The 23,993-nt window shown below is 40.2% G+C and overlaps 2 protein-coding genes and 2 pseudogenes across 4 annotated transcripts in view; 2 read left to right on the plus strand and 2 right to left on the minus strand.

Annotated features, from left to right (window-relative positions):
* The window catches only part of LOC131394247 (ral guanine nucleotide dissociation stimulator-like), a 216,051-nt gene that overhangs the window by 104,972 nt on the left and 87,086 nt on the right, over window positions 1-23,993 (minus strand). The gene's annotated exons all lie outside the window — the stretch shown is intronic.
* Window positions 1-23,993, plus strand: part of LOC131394245 (peroxynitrite isomerase THAP4-like) — a 344,748-nt pseudogene that overhangs the window by 50,806 nt on the left and 269,949 nt on the right.
* LOC131394248 (ral-GDS-related protein-like) overlaps window positions 1-23,993 on the plus strand; it is a 50,373-nt gene that overhangs the window by 19,190 nt on the left and 7,190 nt on the right. For 2 of the 3 annotated variants that reach the window (XM_058525464.1, XM_058525463.1), the window contains one exon: window positions 13,951-14,157. The exons of the other annotated variant lie outside the window; for it this stretch is intronic. In XM_058525464.1, the coding sequence (XP_058381447.1) occupies window positions 13,951-14,060 (110 nt within the window). In that variant the 3' untranslated portion in view covers window positions 14,061-14,157. Of the gene's footprint in view, window positions 1-13,950; window positions 14,158-23,993 lie in introns of those variants that run through there. 3 annotated transcript variants of the gene reach the window in all.
* Window positions 6,095-22,872, minus strand: LOC131394252 (large ribosomal subunit protein eL34-like; annotated as a pseudogene).

Raw genomic sequence — 23,993 nt, forward strand, 5'->3', positions numbered from 1 at the left:
TTCCCTCCTTTGCCCCCAACTGTTAAAGAGAGCACAAGGCTTCTGCTTGTGAACTGTGTCCAGGTTTGGCTGCAGGAAAAAGCCCAATTAAAGTAATAAAATAAATCTCCAGAAACTGATCCTAAAGAAACAGGGATCTATGAATTGCCTGACAAAAAATTCAAAATAATTGCCTTAAAGAAGTTCAACATGCTACATCAGAACATAGAAAGACACAAATTAAATCAAGAAAATGATTCATGAACAAAATCAGAATATCCAACAAGTAAAGAAATATAAAAATGACCTCAAAAAATTCTTGTGTTGAACAATATAATAACTGAGTTGGACAATTCACAAGTGTGGTTGGACACCAGAGTTCATCAAGCAGAAGAAATAATCAGTGAACTTGAAGATAAGTCATTTGAAATCCTTGAGTCACAGGAACAAAAAGAATAAAGAAAAATGAAGAAAGCGTAAGGGATTTTTGCAACTTCATCAATCAGATCAATACACATATGGGAGTCCCAGAAAGAGAAAAGAGAGAGAAAGGGGAAGAGAGCTTCTTTGCAGAAATAATGGCTGAAATCTTCCCAAATCTGAAGAAGGAAATGAACATCCAAATTCAAAAAGCTTAAAAGGCTCCAGCTAAACACGTTATAGTCAAACTGACAAAGATCCAAGACAAGAGAGAATCTTGAAAGCAGCATGAAAGGGACCTAGCAGATACAAGCGAAGACCTATAAAACTATCTGCAATTTCTCAGCAGGAGCATTACAGGCCTGCCAGAGGGGAGTGGGATGATATATTCAAAGTGCAGTCAGATTTTAAAAACCCTGCCAACCAAGCATACTATATCAAGCAGAACTGTCCTTCAAAAATGAAGGCTTGATAAAGACCTCCCCAGATAAACAAACCTGAGGAAGAGCATCACCAACAGAACTGCCTTACGAGAATTGTAAAAGAGTCCTTCATCTTGAAACACAAGGACACTAGAAAGCAAAATGAAAACATGAAAATAGAAAGCTCTCTGGTAGGGTAAACATATAGACAAATACAGAATCCTGTGATAACGGTAACAAAAATCACTTAAAATTCTCGTATACCATTTAAAAGGTAAAAGCACAGAGGGTAACTATAACAATAAAACTATGTTAATAGATACAAAATATAAAAATATGTAATTTTGAAAGTGATAACATAAAGTGTGGGGTGGAAATGTAAGGGAGTAATGTTTTTGTATGCAATGGAAGTTAAGTTGTTATCCATTTAGAATAGATTGTTATCACTATAAGATGTTTTATGTAATCCCCACAGTAACCGAAAGGATCATACCTATGGGGATGACAGCAAGACAGTGCATAGGACGTTTCCTCCTCTTGTCTCCCCATAGCAACAATAATTTGGCAGCCATCTACGGACAAAAGTGCCTTTTTGGGAGCTTCGAGTTCCAAGTAGGCAGCTGTGAAACACTGGTGGAGCCCAAGACCGGGGAGGGACTTTTCTTTGAGAAGGCAACCCCACAGCCATGTCTCAGGCTTGCTGACCATATCCCTGGCTGCAGCCATGCTAAAAGCCTCGTTTCCTTGTTGAATTGGCTACAGCCCCATTTGGCTTTGGTCCTGCCATCAGCACCAACCACCAAGAGACCCAGAGGGAGTTACGCCTCTCTGTCTTAGGTAACAGGCCTGTCTGCCTTGGTCCTTGCTGTGGACCCTGAAGTGGCCTATGACCAAGCTACAGCTTCTCTCAGCCACGTTCCAGGAGCAGACAAGTTTCTACAGAGACCCAGTGGGAGAGACACACATCCATGTCCCCAGAGGATGGCCCACGGACATCATTCCAAAAGTGGATCTTGAATCAGCCCTGTAACCTGGCTCCCATCCATCCAAGCCACACTCCCGTAGCAGTTATGCCTGTTCAGGGACCTGCTGGGAGACAAGCCCATCTGTGCCCCTGGAGGCAGGTCCACTAACCTAGGTCCAACCATGGGTTGTGAAGCAGTCCTGTAACGTGGCTCCAGCCCCTCTCAGCAGCAGTGAGGGAGCAGACATGCCCACCCAGGGACCTGGTAGGAGGCTCCCCATCTGTGCATTCTAAGGAGGACCTGAAGACTTCAATCTGGCTGCAGATCCGAAGGAGCCCTGTGACTTATTTAGAACACCTCTAAGCTGTGGCACTGGGCTAGTCCTGCCACCCAGGGATCCACCTAGTGTCCTGGTGGGGCCATCCCAGGAATCTGACAAGAGATTTACCATTTAACCATCCACACACCTGGAAACAGGTCCACCTTCTGCAGACTCAAATGTGAACCCTGAAGTGGACCTTTGTCCCAGCCAGCCCTGTTGACCAAGGTCGTGGATGCAGTCCTATCCACTAAGGGGCCAGACAGGATTCAGCTTGCCCAAGACTCTAGTAACAGGCCCACAAATCATGGACACCACTGTGGACCCAGCCACAACCACGTGACCCATCTTCAGTAGGCTTGACTGTGACCTTGGAGGCAAACCCATCAGACCACGGACCTGATAAGAGAAGGATTTTTACCAGTGGAACCCAGTCTGTAAGGCTTGAAGAAGTATTTGCTTCTTCACATGTACTAACAACAGTACAGAGCTACACAGATCATAAAGAATCAGGAAAACATGACACCATCAAAAGTAACAAAGTTCCAGTAACCTAACTCAAAGAAATGGAGATCTACAAACTGCCTGACAAAAAATTCAAAATAGTCATCTTAAAGAAGCTGAATAAGATGCAAGAGAACACAGATAGACAACTAAACAAATGCAGGAGAATAATGAATGAACAAAATGAGGTGATTAATAGAGAAATAGAAATCATAAACAAGAATCAAACAGAAATCCTAGTATAATGACAACACCAAAAATTCGAGAGAGCTTCAACAGCAGATTTTATCATGCAGAAGAAAAAATAAGCAAACTCAAAAACGTCATTTGAAATCATCTAGTTAGGAGATCAAAAAGAAAAAATAATGAAAAAGAGTGAAAAAGTGTATGAGATCTATGGAACACCGCCATGGGAAGGAATACGCATACTAGGAAGTCCCAGAGGGAGAAGAGAGAGAGCGAGATGGGCAGAAAGCTTATTTAAAGAAATAATGACTGAAAAGTTCCTAAATCTTGGGAGGGATATAGATATTCAGGTTCTTGAAGCTCAAAGGACCCCACCAAGTTCAATATGATGAATATTACCCCAAGACACATTATAATCAAATAGTCATAAGTCAAAAACAAAAAGAGAATTTTGAAATCAGCAAGAGAGAAGTGACTCATCACATTTAAAGGGGTTGTAGTTTTCCCAGCAGAAACCTTGCAGGCCAGGAGGGAGTGGGGTGACCTATCCCAAGTGCTGAAAGAAAAGCACTGCAAATCAAGAACACCTTATTCAGTAAAGCTGTCCTTCGGAAATGAAGATAAGATGAAGACATTCCCAGACCAACAAAAGCTGAGGGAATTCATCAATACAAGACCTGCCTTACAAGACATTCTCAAGGGAGTTCTTCAAGTTGAATGAAAAAACACTAAGTAACAACATGAAAGCATATGAAAGTATAAATCTAACTGGTAATTTAACATATAGTTAAATTGAGAATATTCCAACACTGTAATGATGGTGCATAACACTTTTAACTATGGTATGAATGTTAAAAGCAAAAATATTAAAATAACTATAGCTACAGTAATTTGTTAGTGGATACACAATATAATAATATGTAAAATGTGACATCAATAGCATAAAATGTGAATGAGGGGAGAAATAAAAGTGTACAGATTTGTATGCAATTAAAGTCAAGTTGTTATCACTTTAAGTTGCACTTCTATAGGTAGGAGATATTTTACATAAGCCTCATGGAAACCACAAAGAAAAATTCTCTAGTAGATACACAATAGATAATGAGAAAAGAATCAAATCATAGAACTACAAAAAAATCAACAAATCACAAGAGACGACAGCGAGAGGAAGAAAGAAACTACAAAACCACCAGAAAATCCAAAAAAGAGCAATAGTGGAGCTTGCCTGGTGGCGTAGTGGTTAAGTTCGTGTACTCTGCTTCTGGTGGCCCGGGGTTAGCAGGTTCAGATCCTGGGCGTGGACCTACACGCTGCTCATCAAGCCATGCTGTGGCAGACATCCCACATAAAGTAGAGGAAGATGGCACGGATGTTAGCCCAGGGCCAATCTTCCTCAGTAAAAAAGAGGAGGATTGGCAGCAGGTGTCAACTCAGGGCTGATCTTCACACACACACACACACACACACACACACACACACACACACAAAAGGGCAATAGTAAGTCCTAACCCGCCAATAACTACTTTAATGGTAAATGGATTAAATTCTCCAATCAAAGACACAGGATGGCTGAACAGACAAAATAAGGTATAACATTGTGCTACATACGAAAGACTGATTTTAGCTTTTAGGACATACATAGAGTAATAATGAAGGAGTTGAACTAAATAACATGCAAATGGTAACCAAAAGAGAGCAAGAGTGGCTATACTTATGTCAGACAAAATAATCTTTCAGTCAAAATCTGTTCACCAGAGACAAGGAGGTCACTATATATTGATACAGGGGCAGTTCATCAAGAGGACATAAAAACTGTAAATATACTGCACTCAACATCGGAGCACCTAACTATATAAAGTAAAAATTAACAGAAATGAGAGGAGAAATCTAGAGTAATAAAATAGTAGGAGGGGACTTTATTCCCCCACTATCAACAATGGATAGATCATTGAGACAGAAAATGAATGAGGAGACAGCAGAAGTGAAAAAACACTATTGACCAAAAGGAACGACAAGTCTTGTCTAGAGCATCCCATCCAAGAGCAGCACAATACACATTTTTCTTTTCCTTCCTTACACATGGATGATTCTCCAGGATAGACAGAATGTTGGGCCACAAAACAAATCTTAACAAATTTTAAAAAACTGAAATCATCCCAGCTATCTTTTCCAAACACAAAGGTGTGAAACGAGAAAACAGTAACAGGAGGAAAACTGGAAAATTCACAAATATGTGGAAATTACACAACATACTTCTGAATGATCAATAGTTTAAAGAAGATATCAAAAAATACCTTGAGTCAAAGAAAATGGAAACACAACATACAAAAACGTATGGGATGCAGCAAAAATAGTTCTAAGAGGGAAGTATAAAGTGACAAATAGCTACACTAAGAAAAAAGAAATCTCAAACAACCTAGCTTTATGCCTCAAGAAGCTATAAAAACTAGAAAAAGGAGAACAAACGAACCCAAAGGTTAGCAGAAGGAAAGAAATAATAAAGATTAGAGCATAAATAAATGACATAGAGCCTAGAAAGACAATAGAAAAGATCACCAAAAATATGAGTTTGTTTTTTGAAAAGATAAAATAGACAGACCTTTAGCTAGACTAACCAAGAAAAGAGACAAGACTCAAATAGGTAAAATTTAAACTAAAAAGGAGGCATTACAACTGATAGCACAGAAATACACAGGATTATCAGAGACTGCTATGAACAATTACATGCCAGCAAATTGGATAATTTAGAAAAAAAGGAACCTAAGCAGAATGTAAGCCCCAAGAGGGTGGAGATGGCTGTCTGTTTTGATCACTGCTGTATCCCTAGCACCCAACAGACCACCTGATATACAGCAGTCACTCAATAAAAATTTACTGAGTAAATGAATCAGTGAGTGAATGCCCCAGGCATTGAGTTCAGCACTTTACATGGATGATCTCATTGAGTCCTCACAACACTCTATGCTTTAGCCAGTGTTAATACCATTGATACTTCAGCTAGTATGTCTGACTCAATGGACACTCCCAAGGGCCTTGCTTTGAGCCTCAGGTCCAACTGCTCTAACGCAGCACTGCCCAACTCCCTTGGTTTTCCCCAGGGTCCTCCCAAATGGACCTCTTGTACAACACATAGGCTATATTTTAAGTCAGGTCACCCCAAATATATCTCCCAATTTGGTGAAAATATGCCCATCCATTTTCCCATGATGTAGGAACAGAAGAAACTTAAATTTTTAGAAGGCTTTTGATTTTATTTTTATTATTCAAAAAAATCTCCATTTTTAAATCTAGCTTTCTGACTATGCTTGTGCCGTCGACACTTTCTCAATGATTTTCTGTTCCTCCTTTAGAAAAGCATACTTGATCCTGTCACAGACACATTTAGCAACCATGGAGGCACCACAGGCCCAGATGATATGTTTTTTTGTTTTAGACAATCTCATAAGAACTTTAGGTCTCACGGCATGAACTCCTTGAAGCTGACCTGGGCACACGCGACATGTGGATTCTGGTGTTGTCTCTCCCTTCTTGGTATAAGGATAGACAATTCTAATACCAGGGGCTCAGGACAGCCTGGCATTGCTGGAAGCTGTATTGTAAGATAGCCTACAACAGTATGTCAAGTGCTGGACCATTTTGAATGCCTCTAGACACTATCCCCAGAAAAGGAAAAGAAAAAGAAACTTAATTGTATTTATAGAGATTAAAAAGAACTGTGTATTAAAAACATTAGCCCTAATCCTTTGTCATACATTTTGCCAATACCTTCCATTATTTTCATTTGCCTTTTAGTTTTATTTACTGTATTTTTTTTTTACTTGGAAATGTTTTCCCTTTTTTGTAGCAAAATCTATCAGTCTTTCCTTTATGGTTTCTTTCTTTGCTATTATATATAGAAAACTTTTGTAGTTTAAGTAGGCAAATAATCATACATAATAACCACTTCTCTGTGGAATTGTCTGGAGTTGGAATAAAAAACCCTTGGCTTTCCAATGTGAAATCAGGGTGGTGGTGCACAGAATCCCTCCATTTCCACATAATGGCACCAGATTAGCTTTGCAACAGCTCCAGGGTGATCTAAACCTCTCAGGGCCCTGGGGTGTCGAAGTTCTTGTCTCTGGAAGAGAAGATGGAACCATCAGTTCTGTTTCTTCTCCAGCTTCTATAGACTTGGCTCTCTGCAAAGCATCCATCATCACAAACACGACTTCAGTTCCTTGGGCTCAATAACTTTGGGCATTACCTAGCACCTAGGCAATAAGGGAGTATGTTTGCATTACTATGTGTATATTCATACAACTTTCCTCATTAATCTTCAGAGGACTGAAGAACAACAACAATTAAATAGTTTCAAAACAGTCCTCTACAGTAGTTGAAAGTTATATAAGGAAGGAAAAGAAAAAAAACTCAACCAAATGTAATACTATATGTTAAAACATGGAATTTTCTATGCACGTGAGTGAGAATTGGTTAGGAGGAAGAAATTTGCACCATAAAATGAGTTAACTGGTAACGAGTAATGAATTCTAAGTATTCATTGAATTCCAATGAATCCCAAGTAAAGGGCCCTGCTTCCAGTGCCTTGCAAGAAAACCTGGAGACATATAACCTTCCCTATGAGACGGTGGGAAACATATCACAGGCTCACTGTGAGACACTGGTCTCCCAAATACACAAGCAGACCAACATTGTTTTGGCTCTACATTGAGCGCACTGGTTGTCTGGAGACAGTTATATCTTACAGAAATAACAGCAAAGGTAGTGTTGTTCTCTGTGCTATATAATTATCAAAAGCAGCTTCAGAACTTGTTGGAGCCTCCCTCTGTCTTATTTGAAGAAATAAAGTTACAGCAGCAACATGAGGGTTGTGTGATGACAGGGTGCAATGGTAATTAGTTGCTAATTAGAATTTTCTGAAATACGAGGGCGATCATCAGAGGAAAACCCTACTCAACGTCACATGTAAGTTAAAAATGCCCCAGGGTAGCTATTAACTTCTGAATATAGTAGCAGGTATAAGCACTTCAGTTGAGGTTAATCAACAGTTCTATTACCTACTTAGCTTTTAGAGGTTACAACTTGATAATTTTTATGGAACTACATCAGTCTAGATTTATACCCAGGCTTATGAATTTATACATTTAAAAATATCTTTTATTTTATTGCAAGGCTGCTGCTAAAGAAAATTGGCTTTAATAAACATCCTTTTGATATTGGACTCAGTCCTCTTTCTTTTTCCCTTGAGATTTTTTTAGACTTTTCATCAGGGAGAGGTACTTAGGTAACTACCAACACGAAGACGTAAACAGATCTCAAAGACAAAGTCATGTTAACCTCATACGGACCTTTCCCTCATGGTGATCCGTGTCAGATCTTTTAAACAAGGAGTCAAAGGAAACTTGGCAAAATGATTCTTTTTAACCTCCAATTACAATTGAAAATCTCATTGGAACCACAAAAAAATTAGAGAAACAGTCCAGAACACAGCCAAATAATGTAGTCTAGACTTTAACTAGCTACAGAATGCTGTAATTACTGTGTCTTGATTTAAGATTTGTATTTAATAAGATACAATGCAGCTGCTGTATATTCAGTCTATTTATTGATAAAAATAATACCCAATAGTTTCATCTATGGGGGAAAAGTTCATTTTCTTCACATTCAACACAGAAAATATTCAAACATGACAGAATCACATATGATATTTTAACAGATTTGTTTATCTGATCTTGTATGTATTTACCTATTTTTGGTCATTTGCACATAAAAACATAAATATTACCTTATTGTACCAACCCCAGTGTATTAGTTATTTATTGATGTTTAACCAATTGCCCCAAAGCTTAGTGGCTTATAATGATAAAAATGTATGATCTCTCAGTTTCTGTGGGTCAGGAATCTGGGGACAGCTTAGCTGGGTGCCTCTGGCTCCAGTTCTCTCATGGGGCTGCAGTTGAGCTGTCAGCCAGGTCTGCAATCTCATCTAAAGACTGGCGTGGGGGGGGATCCACTTCCAAGCTCATACACCTGGTTATTATCAGTCTCAGAAAGTCCACTTCCAAGCTCATTTAGCTGGGCCTCTCCATAGGACTGACTCACAGCATGGTAGCTGGCTGCCCCAGAGCGAACAATCCAAGAGAGAGCTAGAAAGAGGGCATCCAAGATGGAACCTGCAGTCTTTTTTTTTTTTTTTTTTGGCCAAGGAAGATTCACCCTGAGCTAATCTTCCTCTTTTTTCGCTTGAGGAAGATTGGCCCTGAGCTAACATCTGTGCCAGTCTTCCTCTATTTTGTATCTGGGATGCTGCCACAGCATAGCTGACAAGTGGTGTAGGTCCACGCCTGGGATCCAAACCTGTGAACCCAGGCCACCAAAGCGGAGCACACTGAACTCAACCACTAGGCCATGGGGCTGGCCCCTGGAACGCCCAGTCTTTTATAACCGAATCTCAGAAGTGACGTTCCATGCTTCTGCCACATTCTTTTCCTTAGAAGTGAGTCACTAAATCCCCCACCTTGAAAGGGAGGGGATTATACAGGGGTGTGAATAGCAGGAGGCAGGAATGAGAGGGGGATTATCTTAGAGGCTCCTCCCCCAACCATAATCAGTCTATGATGACTTATAGAGAGGAAGCAGATAGTTGTTCTCTCTTACTTCTTGTCTGCCGACCATCTACTTGGGAAATGACTTCCTCCTCATTCTCAGTCTGTGTGGTGCTGGGAGGCTGACTGCTCCCCCTCGCCCTGGCTCTTCAGGTTGGCAGCTGTGCTGTCCCTGGCCTGGTCAGTAATGATACTTCAACTTTCTGGCCACAGTGAGTGGTTCAGGGCTGGGCCATTCACTGTCCTTTTTCAGGAATTGACGTGAGTGCTGGGAAAAAAAGGGTCACAGGTGCTGTGCAACACAGAAAACTGGAATTTTTTCCACCTTCCATACCCATATGTAAGCCGCCTTTACTCCCTGTGAAAAAACTCTTAGAATGAAACCAACACAGAATAACAGAGAGCTGAGAGGTGGAGAGCGAGGGAGCCACACCAAGCTCTTGTGACATCTCCTGCCTCTCCACACCCAGCTATGCCTGAAGTCAGGCTTACCTCTTTTTCAGTTGGTTTTGAATTGGGTTTTTGTCCCTTGCAACAAAAAATGGTCCTGATGTATAGAGATATTATGGATGCAGCCCCAAATATTCTAGCTTCCCTTAACAGAGCTAGCATATCAGTGCCTTTTAGGAATTATCTAAATATTTTGAGTATATTTACATTTTGCAACCTTAGCTTAACTCTTAGAAAACTAAGCTCCATGTGTTTCCTGTTCTGTGAGCTACATCCTTTTATTCATCTTTAATTTACTTTTCTCAAGATTCAGGAATATCTTCTTGTTCCATTTAAGCTCTCTCACAGCAGGGAGAAACCCCTTCTCAATTATTTTCTCTCCAACTTGTAGCACAATATCTGGCCACAAAGTAGATCCTCAATAACTGTGTAATGAATGAATGAGTAAAGAAACTTCTAAGTATACTTGAGATTATTTTTCCCTAAGTTCAATATTTTATTTTTGCCCCTATAAAGAACAATTCAATATTTTCTGCCTTCTCACATAGCCTCATACTAACATCAATTTATTCCCATATCCTTGGGCTTTTCATTGTGCCTTCCCTCCTGCAAATAAGTCATAAAAATACTAAACAAAGGTAGTCAGAGGTGAATGCCCGTGTTCACGCTTCTTCCTCCAAGAAGTGCCCTTCTATCCTAAACCATTGTTTCTTGTCTCTAAGCAACTTCCCTGTGCACTGCACCAGTCTCCATCATACCAGGATAACTGCATTTTTAAAATGGCCTTTTGTGTGGAACTTTGTGAAAGGCTTTTTGGAAATCTAAATAGACACCATTGATGGGCTTTTGTCCATATGCATATATGCTCCCAAAAGAGCTTTCATAGATTGATGAGGTCTGACTTCCTCTTATGGAAACCATACGCTCTCCTCCAGCTCCTTCCTCGCCTCCCCCAATCCTACTGGCATGCAATTGTTTTTCTGGGGAGAAGGGCTCAGCTCTTCTCCGTGGATCTGCTTTGATCGGATCCTTGTCAGGTATTGTAAATAATGTAGGGTTAAGATTGCCAAAGTCAAACTATCCTAAAGAGATGAATAACTATGGTTATCTTAGCACGATGAGATGAGAAACGGAAATATAAACTCAAGTATGGTAAATATGGGCAGAAAAAAGGAAGTAAGGTTAGAAATATAGGAAGTTGGTGGTTGCCAATCAAAGCTTAGGAATGTCTTAGGTCCTTTAGGAATTTGACAATATTATCAATTTCCCTTTTCTTTAGATTCTGCCTTCTTTTGATTTCCTCAACTTTATGCTCTCATCCTACCTTAATAAATGTTCCTTCTCAGTCTTTCTCTGGATACACTTTTTGCCTCTTTAATGTGGTTGTTTTCCAGGTCCCATCCTTGGCTTTATTTTTGTTTCCCTCTATATCTTCTCCATTGTCAATTTCATATACTCCTACAGATTTAGGGAGTCTATTTATTCTATACATGGATAGAATAAAAGTGTAAATTTGGGGTGCATACTTGTTCTCTGAACTTCAGAGAGGTCTGTTCACCTGCCTATTGGACGTTTCCATGTTGATATCCCATAAACACTCCCATCATGTGTCCACAATCAAATGCATCACCTCTATATAATTTAAGGCCTTTTTCATTATATATGACAAAAAACCATATTTCATGGAATCTAAGAAGAAGCTGAACAGGACAGGGGTACAATTAAGCTCAGAAGCAACTGGAACCAGGACGTGGAAAACTCCATGATTTCTCCCTCCATATCACACCTCTACTTTCCTCTATATGTCTGTTTCTTTCCTCCCATTGTTATAGACTAACTTCTTCTGCTTCTCAGTCTACCTGGTGGGAAACAATGAAGATTTCTGTGTTCCTGCTTCAGTCACACAGAGTGACACTGGCTTGATTCTCTCTGGGTCCTAAATTCACAGTCCCAAGGAAGAAAGTCACGGGCCCAGCCATGGTCAAGGTGTCCACCTATAAATCAATCAGCTTTGGCCTCAGGTACAGGGTTACAGTGTAAGCAACTTGAAGTCCCACAGCTCACTGACGCTCTGCTCATTTTGCTTTAAACTTTTGTTCTCTGTGTGTTTCATTTTGGATAGTTTCTATTGCTACACATTCAACTTTACTATTCTTTTCTTCTATTGTGTCTAATCTGCTGTTAATCCCATCCAGTATATTTTTCACCATAGATATTGTATTTTTCATGTCCACAAGTTCAGTTTATTAATGTCTTCCATTTCTCTACTTAATATGCTCAATCTGTCCTTTAGATTCTTAAAGAAATGGAATATAGTTATAATAACTGTTTAATGTCTTTATCTACTAATTCTATCTTTGTCTAATTTAATGTCTGTGTCATTTCTGGGTATGTTTCTATTGACTGATTTTTCTCCTCATTATTCATTGTATTTTCCTGCGTGTTTGCACACCTTGTCATTTTTCACTGGATACCAGACATTGTGAATTTTACCTTCTTAGGTGCTGGATATTTTTCTATTCCTATAAATATTTTCTTGAGCTTTATTCTGGGAAGCAGTTAAAAAAACTTGGACACAGTGTCATCTTTTTGAAGCTTCTTTTAAGCTTTGATAGGCAGGATGAGAGTGGCCTTTATTCTAGAGCTAATTTTGCCACACTACTGAAGCAATGTTCTTTAAATACTCTATCTGATGCCCTGTGAATTACCAGGTTTTTCATTCAAGGACTATTCCCTCTGCTCCTATCCAACGGTTCTTTCTTGAGCCTTGGGTAACTCCCCCACCCTCAGATGATCAGTACTCCCCTGAAGACTCTGGGGGCCTCTGCGGGTCTCTGGAGCTCTCTCCCTGTGCAGTGCTCCCCTCCCTGCTTCTCTTCCTGAGAACTGAAGATGCCATGGCCTCCCCGGACACTCAGGCTCCACATGGGCTCCCACTCTCTAAGCTGCACCCTGGAGACTCTCTCCAGGCAGTGAGCTAGGATGACCACAGGGCTCCCCTCATTGGTTTCCCCTCTCTCAGGGGTCACTGTCCTCACTGCCTGGTGTGCAGGGTCTGAAAACAAGAGTTTTCTACATTGTGCCTGTTTTTTAAGTTGTTTCTGATGGGAGGGTAAACCCAGTCCATGTTACTCCATCTTGGCCAGAAGTGGAAGTACAATTCAATCTTTTGGAACTACTTGCCGTTTTCTTGTGTGTGTGTGTGTGTGTGTGAGGAAGATTAGCCCTGAAGTCACATCCGATGCTAATCTTCCTCTTTTTTTTGCTGAGGAAGATTGGCCCTGGGCTAACATCCGTGCCCATCTTCCTCTACTTTATATGGGACGCTGCCACAGCATGGCTTTACAAGTGGTGCATCGGTGCGTGCCTGGGATCCGAACCTGTGAACCCCGCACCACCGAAATAGAGTGTGCTCACTTAACCACTACGCCACCGGCAAGCCCCTATTTGCAGATTTTTAAAACTCTGGGCTCTTGCATGTCTCTGTGCTTTTATGTCAGTTCGAAACTTCCTTCCTTTCCACCCTGTCTGTCTGGCAAGGCTCAGTTCCAGCATCATCTCCTCCCAAACCTTCCCAGCACCCCCATGCCCCCAGCATCCCTCCTCTGTGCTCCATGGCATCATACACACACCATACGGGCTGGTGCCCATCACTGAACTCTAAGCCCTGTGTGCACAGATCATAGTTTATTCATCATTCTAGCTTCAAACTTAGCACAGATGAAACACAGCGGGTATTCAACATATGCTTGGTGAAACAAATGGAAACATTGCACATAATCACACTGCAGCAGAGAACAATCTTCACTGTTGATTTCAGAGTATTTTACAAGCTGTTAACCTGCAAACACTGGCTGTAACTTAAACACTTCTATATTCTGAAGTTCTGATATTGCATTTCTTTGAATCAAGTATGTCATTAGCAGAATTCTCAGCCATTAGATGTGGTGGTTTAGTTAGAAGTGTGTCTGTCTGTAGACTTCCTTTGAGGACGGTGGCAGACTGTTTGGCACAAGTCTGTGCATTTGGTTTGGTTGCTTATGTTGAGCATGAAATCTTGTCAGTGTGTCACAGATTTTGAAAAAGAGCTTGTGTCTTTACAGCTCATGCTGAGCAGAATGTAACTGTAAACTGCCAAGGAAATATTCTCATCCCTTCCCGACCCAAGACAAAGTCACACCACCGTCTCCAGCGTGCGTTATATCCTGTGTAAGCTCGATGGCCCACTCAGTGGAAACATGCTCAACTTCGACAGGAGCTGTGTCAAGAGTTAGATCTCTGCGATTCCATCCCAGGTCCTTCGTGGACTGCACATGTTTTCGTGTGCCCAAATGTGCCCCACCCCCTCCAGATCTCCAGAACACTTTGTGTAGTTTGAGCTTAAACCTACCTGAGGACTCAGTGCTTTCTTTTTGACCTAAATAATTAACTTTATAAAAAACTGACATAAATAGGACACGTTAACTGGAAAAGAAACAAAATATGTGTGTGTATGAGCAAGTTAATAAAAATCCCCTACAATCACACCACTGAGAGTGTATTATATGTCACATATTGTACACGAAGTGTATAATACGTATCTTACATTGTACCTGCTATTTTGTAAATTGTAATCTGCTTTTCTCCCCTCATATTTTTCCAAGTTAGTATGTTTTCTAAATCCCCAAAGTAGGAAAATTTAAAATAAAATCTTTCACAAACTTTACTTTTTGTTATGTTCTCCCTCTTTTTCTCTCTGGAGTATCTGCATTTTAATACAAAACTCTTGAAGACATAATGCCTACCCAAAGAAATTATTCTCAAATGCTGCAATTTCAGGCATAATGGGGATAAATATTTTGAGTGCTTTTACTTCGCTATACTCATTTCATTCCTGCATAAAGTTAGCTCTGCCAGATTATGCAGAACACTAACAGTGTCACTAAACAGGAAGAGTAGGACTAGAAGAGACCATTTTAAAAATTCCAAATGTCATTTTCACTATGTCCTAAGAGACAGCTCCTTTTAGTAAGAGCAATGGTATCTGTGAAACTTTACTCCCTAAAGGACAGAAGAAAAGAAAAATCAGTGGTTTGACATTGCCAACACTTTCCATCAACTTACTCAAGCCAACAATGACCAGTTTCATTGATTCCATTTATTTTCATTTAATTTACTTTTATATTTCTATCTTGAGTTGAGAAAGTCAACAGCCAAGTTCCTTTCTTCTTTTTTGGGAAAATATCATACTGTGAAATAGTCTAATCTAGGCTGATACAAAACTTAATGTTCAGGTCCCTTTAGAAGGATATACTAAGATTCATGCTGGCGGGAATGGTGTCTACCTCTAGTGTCTAGCATGGTGCCTGGCAAAGAAGAAGTGCTCAATACACATTTATAGAATCTTATCAAGTGACAATTGTTTGGAAGTGATCAATTATAACTGAATGATAAAGAATAAACATTTGCATTTGATAACAAAGTACCATCTAAAAATTAATTTCTTTTTGTATCCCTATGTTTTAGAATGACATTGATACACACACACACACACACACACACACACACCAGGGTTTCTCAACCTTGATACTATTAACATTCTTTGCTGTGGGGGACTGTCGTGTGCACTGTGCACTGTAGGAGGTTTAGCAGCATCTCTGGCCTCAACCCACTAAATGCCAGTAGCACCTCACTCTCCTCCAAGTTGTGACAATCAAAAATGTCTCCAGACACTCCCTGGTATTCCCTGGGTGAGGGGACTGTCCCCAGTTGAGAACAACACACACAAAGTTAAGACTCTTAAGAAACAATTACAGGGACTCTTACAAGGGATAGATCATATCATTCAAATGCTAAATTACTAGTAACACATCAATTCAAAGGAGAGACTAATTTAAGAAGTAGGACTATGTACCTCAATTTCCAGAAAAATGGCTAGTTATCTTGACAATATTAACTGAGTTCTGGGAAAAAAAATCATACCATGTAAAAAAAACACTCTTTGAAATAGTTCTGCATTAATTTTACACATACAGTTATTTATGTACTTGAACTTTAAGAAAAATATCATCTGATATCAAATTGACACCAATATCCTAGTGATTCAAAGAGATTACATGTAAATTCCTTCAAATTAAGATTCTATGATAATTAATGACATTCTTATTTTCTTCACCATGTAAAGTTAATTCTCAATGATACATGCGTGGATTATTCTGGTTCTGCCAATGACTAGTTGTATGATCTTGGGCAAGTTGTTTACCCATTCAGGGCCTCAGTTTCTTCACCTCAGTATGGAGATAATACTAATATCTACTCCTGAATGTGTTGTTAGACTTGAAAGAGTAACTACAAGTGAAGTGCTTAGAGCAGTGACTGAACACCCAATGGATGTCAACAGTTATTAACATCTGCCAATTTGCAACCAGTGTTTCACACCATCTGACCCATCCACTTCCTTCCCTGCCACACATCGTGTTTGGCTAATCCATTCCACTGACCTATACTAAGCAAAGTAAACTAACTTCAAGATTAGCTTAAATAAAATATAATTGGGTATTCACAGCTGCTTCACTATTCTATTTATACTATTATTCCTTCTGTTAATATGAATGGAAAACGAAGAATTCATGAGAAAAGAACAGCAGTGGATTTCATAAATTCTCATTTTTTTAATCCCCAAGTTAAAAATCAATTTTAAATTCATTTTCTCAGGTAATGATTTTATTCTGTGTGAATCAAAACAATAGTAGGAACAACAATAACAAGTATTTACCCTCTGTCAGGTACTTTTCTAAGCATATAATTTAATCCTCAACCCTAGAAGGGAGGTAATTTTTTTCTTCCCTTTTTGTAGGTGAGGAAGCTGTGGCAAGAGAGATTACATGACCTGCTCAAGGACATTCGGCTAGTAAGTGGTAGAGCTTGGATAAAAGCCCAGGAAGTCTGACTAAGGAGTCTGTGCTCACAGTCTAAATGACTGTAAAACAGCAGCAGCAACAACAACACAGACATAGGACTAAACGCTTTGTCCCCTTGGATTTTTCTTAGTGTATCTTCAGTATTAAGATAATGACTTCTCATGACCACTGTGAAGCTGAATGACAATATCCCAATTCAATCATTTATTTGCAATTGAAATGGTTACGTAAATTTTCAGTTGCAGCAAAGTCAGAAAAATCAGTTCTTGGTTCAAAGGAGTATAGTGTATTACATTTAGAAATAGAGCTTTAGAGGGTGGGACATCAGCAAGATATCAGAATAGGAAGACCCAGGCCCTTGTTGCCCCATAGAGACACCAACTTAACAACATACAGACCAAATTGCCTTTGTCAGACTTCCAGAAACCAGTTAAGAGGCTGCAGCACCCAGGCTAATACAGAGCCAAGAGAGCCACATTGAAGCAGGTAGAAAAGTTTGTTGCATTTTGCCTGCCCTAGCTTTTCCCCCCATTCCCCATAGCATGGCGTGGTTGGGAGAAAACTCCCAATGCCCAGCTTCTCTTGCAGGAAGAAAAGAGAAGAGTGGAACATAGGCCAAAAGTTTTTGTGGGGCTCCTTGAGGGAATATTCTGTCTCACTTGACTAAGAGTGCTGATGAGAACCGGTGGCATAGTTGCTTGACAGGTTGGGGGCCACTGAGAACAAAGTGAGGCGTCAAGATGCTGCAGCATCAGGGAGACTGCAGTATCTCAGACACCAGGGAAAGAGAGAGGACAGGCTCGTGAGAAGAAATGGGGGCAAGCCTATTTAACTGGGAAATCACATGCACAGCCCAGAGAAGACACGTCCTAGAGAAATTCTGAGAGGTCGCAGAATCTCTAGTGGGCTGACTGGTGAAAGTCTTCCCCTACATGAAGCCAGTCTATAAAGACTAGAAGAGGTGGCTGTTTTTCAAATGGCAACGTCTCAACAAAAGATCACAAGGCATACAAAGAAATAGGGAAACGTAGCCCAATCGAGAGACCAAAACAAATTTCCAGAAATCGACCCTAAAGAAACAGAGAACAATGGATTACCTGACAAGGAATTCAAAATAACCATCTTAAAAATGCTGAACAAGGTAAAAGAGAAGACAGACAACTAAGAAAGTCAGGAAAATGATACATGAAGAAAGTGAAAAATATCAAAAAGGAGATAAAAACTATAAAAAAGAACCAAACAGAAATTCTGGAACTGAAGAATATAATAATTGAATTGAAAAATTCAGTAGAAGAGTTCCACAGTAGACTTGATAAAGCAGAAGAAAGAATCAGTGAACTTGAAGATATTGAAATTATTGAGTCAGAAAAGCAAAAAAAAAGGGGGGGACTTATGGGACACCGTGAAGAAGATCAATACAGACATTATGGGAGACTCAGAAGGAGAAGAGAGAGAAGGGGCAGAGTTTATTTGAAGAAATACTGGCCATTAACTGCCCAAATTTGAGGAAAGAAAGGAACATACAAATGAAAGAAGCTCAAACAACTTCAACTAGGAAAAACCCAGGGAGACCCACACTGAGACACACTATAATGAAACTGGCAAAAGTCACCGATAAACAGAGAATCTTGAAATTAGCAAGAGAAAAGTGACTTGTCACATGTAAGGCAGCTTCTTTAAGATCACCAGTGGATTTCTCAGCAGAAACCTTTCAAGCCAGAAGGGACTGGCAAGATATATTCAAAGTGCTGAAAGAAAAGAACTACCAACCAAGAATAAAATATTTAGCAAAACTGCCTTTCAAAACTGAAGGAGAAATTAAGGTGTTTCCAGATAAACAAAAGCTGAGGGAGTTCATCACCACTAAATTTGCTCTACAAGAAACGCTAAAGGGAGTCCTTTAAGTTGCAATGAAAGGACACTAGACAGCAACATGAAACCATATGAAAATATAAAATTCCCTGGCAGAGATAAATATATGAACAGATATAGAATCCTATAGTATTGTACTGTTGGTGTGTAAACCACTTGTACTTCTTGTATAGAATGTAAAAGACAAAAGCATAAAAAATAACTACAAATCTTTGTTAATGGAAACAAAATATAAAAAGCTGTAATTTGTGACATCCATAACATAAAATGGATGAGGATAGAGAGGTAAAGGAGTAGAGTTTTACAACTAATTGAAGTTATCAGTTTAAAATATGTTGTTATAACTTTAAGATGTTTTATACAATCCCTACGGTAACCACAAAGAAATTACCTAGAGAAGATACATAAAATGAAATGAGGTACTTCTGGTTCCTGGTCTGACATCTAAGGAGCTTAGAAGTTGCCATTCTATGCTAACAAGTAAAGAGCTGAACAAAATGAAAAATCAACAACCCTTCTTAGATCTATCAAAGAAGTGAGGTCACAGGGAAACCACTGGCCCCAACATTGGAGAAACAAACAGACACATACAGCGAATCACAACTTACTGGAGTAGAAATCCACAAGCAAACTCTCACTGGGAACCAGTATGAAAACCTGAGCAGAAATGGACAATTTGCTGGCAGCTTAGTGAGGACAAGTATGAAAGTTAAAACTCCAGGGGAACCCGGCCATAGAGGGGCCCATGCTTTTGTGAGTTTTATCTCCAGGGGCTCTAGCAGGTTCCCACAGTGAATACTGGAGGAAAAACTCTCATGCTTCTGGCAGCGGGAGGGGAAAAGTATACATTTTGAAAAATGCCAGAGCATTCTGTTCTAAACTCTTTAACCAGAGACTAACCTGATGATGTTTGATCCGAGCCTAACCTACCTGGAGGAAGGGAAATATCCATTTTCAGCTAGTTCTAGTGTTCCATGTAGGGGAAGGAAGACACCCAACTCCAGCCCCCTTTAGCCACACTGTCCTGCCTGAGGACGAGGAAAAAGCCCTCAGAAGCACCAGTAAACTTCACAGTCCACGGGAGCAGGTGCTCCGCAGGACTGAGACCCTAGTCATGTTGCTGTAGAATACCTCCCCTCTCCTCAACACCTTACCACCACAGTATTAATGGCCTATTTACAGCAGTTCCATTTACCCAGTATATCATGTCCACCTCTAAACAAAAAATTACAAGGCATGCTAAAAGGCAAGAAACGGTTTGAACAGAATGAACAAGCATCAGAATCAGAGTCAGATACAGCAGGAATGTTGGAATTTTCAAACCTGGAAATGACAAAAAAGACTATGATAAATATGCTGAAGGCTTTAATGGAAAAAGTAGACAAGCTGCAAGAACAGATGGATAATGTAAGCAGAAAGATGGAAATTCTAAAAAAAAAAAAAACAAATAAATGCTAGAGTTCAAAAACTATAACAGAAATGAAGAATGTCTTGGATGAGCTCATTAGTAAATTGGACAAAGCTGAGGAAAGATTCTCCGAGCTTGAGCATATAACAATAGAAACTTCTAAAACTGAAAATGAAAGAAAAAATAATGAAAAAAAACCCAGAACATCCTAGAACTGTGGCACAACAAAATGAGTAACATACACATATGGGAATATCATAAGGAGAAGAGAGAGAGAAAGAAACAGAAGCAATATGAAGCAATAATGACAATATATGAAGCAATAATGACTGAGAATTTCCCCCAAATTAATGTCAGACACCAAAGCATAGATCCAGGAAGCTCAGGGAACACCATTTGGCAAAAGCTACACTGAGGCATATCATATTAAACTTCAGAAAATAAAAAATAAGAGAAAAAAATCTTGAAAGAAACCAGAGGAAAAAAAAAACCTTACATCATGAGGAGCAAAGATAAGAATTATATCTTATTTCTCCTCAGAAATCATGCAAGCAAGAAGAGAGTGGAGTGAAATATTTAAAGTGTTTAAAGAGAAAACCCCACCAACCCAGAATTTTGTAATCTGTGAAATTATCCTTTAAAAGTGAAGGAAAAATAAAGACTGTGTCAGACAAGCAAACATTGAGGCAATTTGTTACCAGTAGATCTGCCTTGTAAGAAATGTTAAAAGAAGTTCTTCAGCGAGAAGCAAAATGATATAGATCAGAAACTTGAATCTACGTTTAAAAAAAGAAGAGCATCAGACAAGGAATAAGTGAAAGTAGAATAAAAACTTTTATTTTTCTTATTCTTAATTCAACTAACAGACAGAAGTTTGTTCAAAGCAATAATAGCAACAATGCATTTGATTATATATGCATAAACATTTATGTATGCTTATGTACAAATGAAACGAATGACAACAATGATACAAAAGACAGGAGGAAGGAATTAGGAATATTTGTTGTTATGAGGTACTTGCACTACCTGTCTAACATTATAGTGTTATTTGAACACGGACTTAGATTAGTTGTAAATGTATAAAGCAAACACTACAGCACCACTAAAGTGTTTAAAATATATATATAATTGATATGCTAAGAAATAAGAGAAAATGGAATCTCATAAAATGCTCAATTAAAACCACAAGTCGGAAAAAGTGTCAAATATGAAAATAGGAACAAAAAACAAGGGCAACAAATAGAAAATGGTAACAAATATGACAGGTATTAATCCAACCATATCAATAATCATTGTAAATGTCAATGGTCAAAATACACTAATTAAAAGACAGAGATTGTCAGAGTGGATCAAAAAACAAGACCCAACTATACGTTGTCTACAAGAAACCCACTTTAAATATAAAGACACATATAGATTAAAAGTAAAGGTATGGAGAAAGATATACCATGCTAACACTAATCAAAGGAAAGTAAGAGTAGCTATATTAGTTTCAGACAGAGTAGACTTCAGAGCAAGGAAATCTATCAGGGATAAAGGGGAGCATTATGTAATGATAAAGGGGTCCATGCTCAAAGAAGACGTGGATAGCCTAAATGGGTACATCCCTGACAACAAGGTGAGGCAAAACCTGATAGAACTGCAAAGAGAAATAGATGAATCCAGTATCATAGTTGAAAACTTAAGCACACCTCTAACAGAAATGGACAGATCCAGCAGGAAGAAGGCAGTGAGGACACAGCTGGATCAACAGCAACATGGACAGCAACTGGACACAGTTGACATCTATGGACTAAGACCTCCAATAAGAACAGATTACACATTCTTCTCAACTCACCTAGGACACTGACCAGGATAGACACTATAAAACATACCCTGAAGAAATTTAAAAGAATAGAAATCATGCAATATTTGCTCTCCGACTGCAATAGAATTAAACTAAAAATCAATAAAAGAAAGATAGCCGGAAAATCCCAAAATACTTGGAGATTAAATAAGAGTTCTTTTTTTGTTCTCTCAAACTACATTCTGCCCAGTGCCAAATCTGGCCTGCTGCCTGTTTTTGTATGGCCCCAAGCTAAGAATGGTTTTTACAGTTTTAAATAGTTGGGAGAAAAAAGCAAAAGAGGAAGACTATTTCAGCATCCCTAAATAACGTTTTAGAGGAACACAGCTATGCTCATTCATTTAAATATTCGCTATGGCTGCTGTTGGGCTACAGTGTCAGAGCTGAGTGGTAAAGACAGAGACCGCATCACTCTCGAACCTAAAATATTTACTTTTTGGCCCTTTCCAGAAAGTTTGCTGACCTCTGCGACCCCCCCCCCAAAAAAAAACCCCACACATATAAATAACACAAGTCAAAGAAGAAATTTCAAGAAAAGTTTTACAATGTTTTGAATAAATAAAAATTAAAATGCAGCTTATCAAAATGTGTGGGATGCAGCCAAAGGTGGGCTAAAATGGACATCTGTAACATTGAATGCATGTATTAGACAACAGGAAAGATCTAAAATCAATAATCTAAGCTTCCATTTTAGGAAACTAGGAAAACAACAGCAAATAAATGAATGTCATGGCTAAGAGGCCTGACCAAGTTATGGGCGCTTCAGGCGGGCAGGCTCCAAGAGGCGCTCTGCAGCGACCCTGACCACGGGGTCCAGAGGGAGGATCTTGGCAGCCAGAGGGATGGAGGGGATGGCGGGACAGGTGGCTTTGAGAAGGCAAGGTCCAGGTTCCCAGGCACCCAGGATTTCCATTTTAGGTAGTGAACTTACCTTTCACAGACCGGCCAGGGAGTTTCTACGTGGGCTTCCACTAGGCTGGTTAGCCCCACCTGGGCGCCAGCCTCAATGTGCGCAGCCCGGCCTGGGGGGGCAGGGCAGGGCGTGGAAAGTGGGCGTGGTGGAGAGAAGGGGCGAAGTCTCGGGAGGTGGGGCCCCTCGCTGCACAAGCTGGGACCGCAACCGTTGTCTCTTAACCGCTCACAGCCGGCAGCCTGCAGAGCTGCAGGACTACAACTCCCAGGATGCTCTGGGCACGGGGCAGTGCCTAGCCCTGGGGGGAGGAGCAGGGCAGTGTGCGCTTGGCCAAGGGCCAAACCGCCGTTGGCTCAGGACTCTGGTCCTGCACCGCTTCCCGTGGACTGAGTCCTGGAGGGATGTGACGGGCACACGGGGACCAGGGAGTTAGGAGGGTGTGGCGGCTGCATGGGCAGCCTCGGGCCTACAGCGTGCAACTGCTTTTGTCCAAAATTGAAGCCGGGCTCGCGCCTCATCCCCACCTACTCCCTCTTTTGCTTGATTCTTCCTCCCACCTGCGTGCCTGTGGGTCTTTCCACAGCCTCCTACCTAGTCCAGGGCCAGGTGCTTCTCTAAACTGCTTATGGGAACTGGTTTGACATCCCAGGAACTTTCCACTTTGCCTGCTGCCCTCTGCCTTCTCCAGCCAAAGTGCCATCATTTCATCAGCTTTTGGGAGAAGCTGTAGCCCCTCTTGCAAGCACAACTTAAGAGCTTTGCAAGGTGGTATCATTGGCTGTTGCTTGCCTTTTTCGCAGATGTGGAAGTTGAGGCATCCCTGATGTTAATGATTGGTTTCCCCAGGAGCCGCTGAGAGCAGAGGAGAATGGCCCAATTCCCAGGCAAGTATCTAGTAGGCTGTTTTCACCAACCCATTCCAGTGCAGAGGCCTCCGAAACAGCAACCTTAAGATGATAAGATGATAATAGCTTAAGTATTTTGCCCTTTAGATTGATTGCCTAATCTCAGCCCAGGCGTGAGTGGCCAGTCTCTCAGGGACACAGGTGGTGACTCTGATCCCTCAGGAAGAGACCAGTGGTCCAGCTTTGGGAGAGGGATGTTCAAAGTAGACAGCACTTGGGCAGCATTTGAAACCCATCAGCTTTAACATCTCTGCTTTGGAATCTGGCAAGGTTTCAGGATAAAAACACCTAGGGATAGTCAGT

This window comes from Diceros bicornis, chromosome 30 (genome assembly GCF_020826845.1).
Source record: "Diceros bicornis minor isolate mBicDic1 chromosome 30, mDicBic1.mat.cur, whole genome shotgun sequence".
Classification (NCBI taxonomy): Eukaryota; Metazoa; Chordata; class Mammalia; order Perissodactyla; family Rhinocerotidae; genus Diceros; species Diceros bicornis.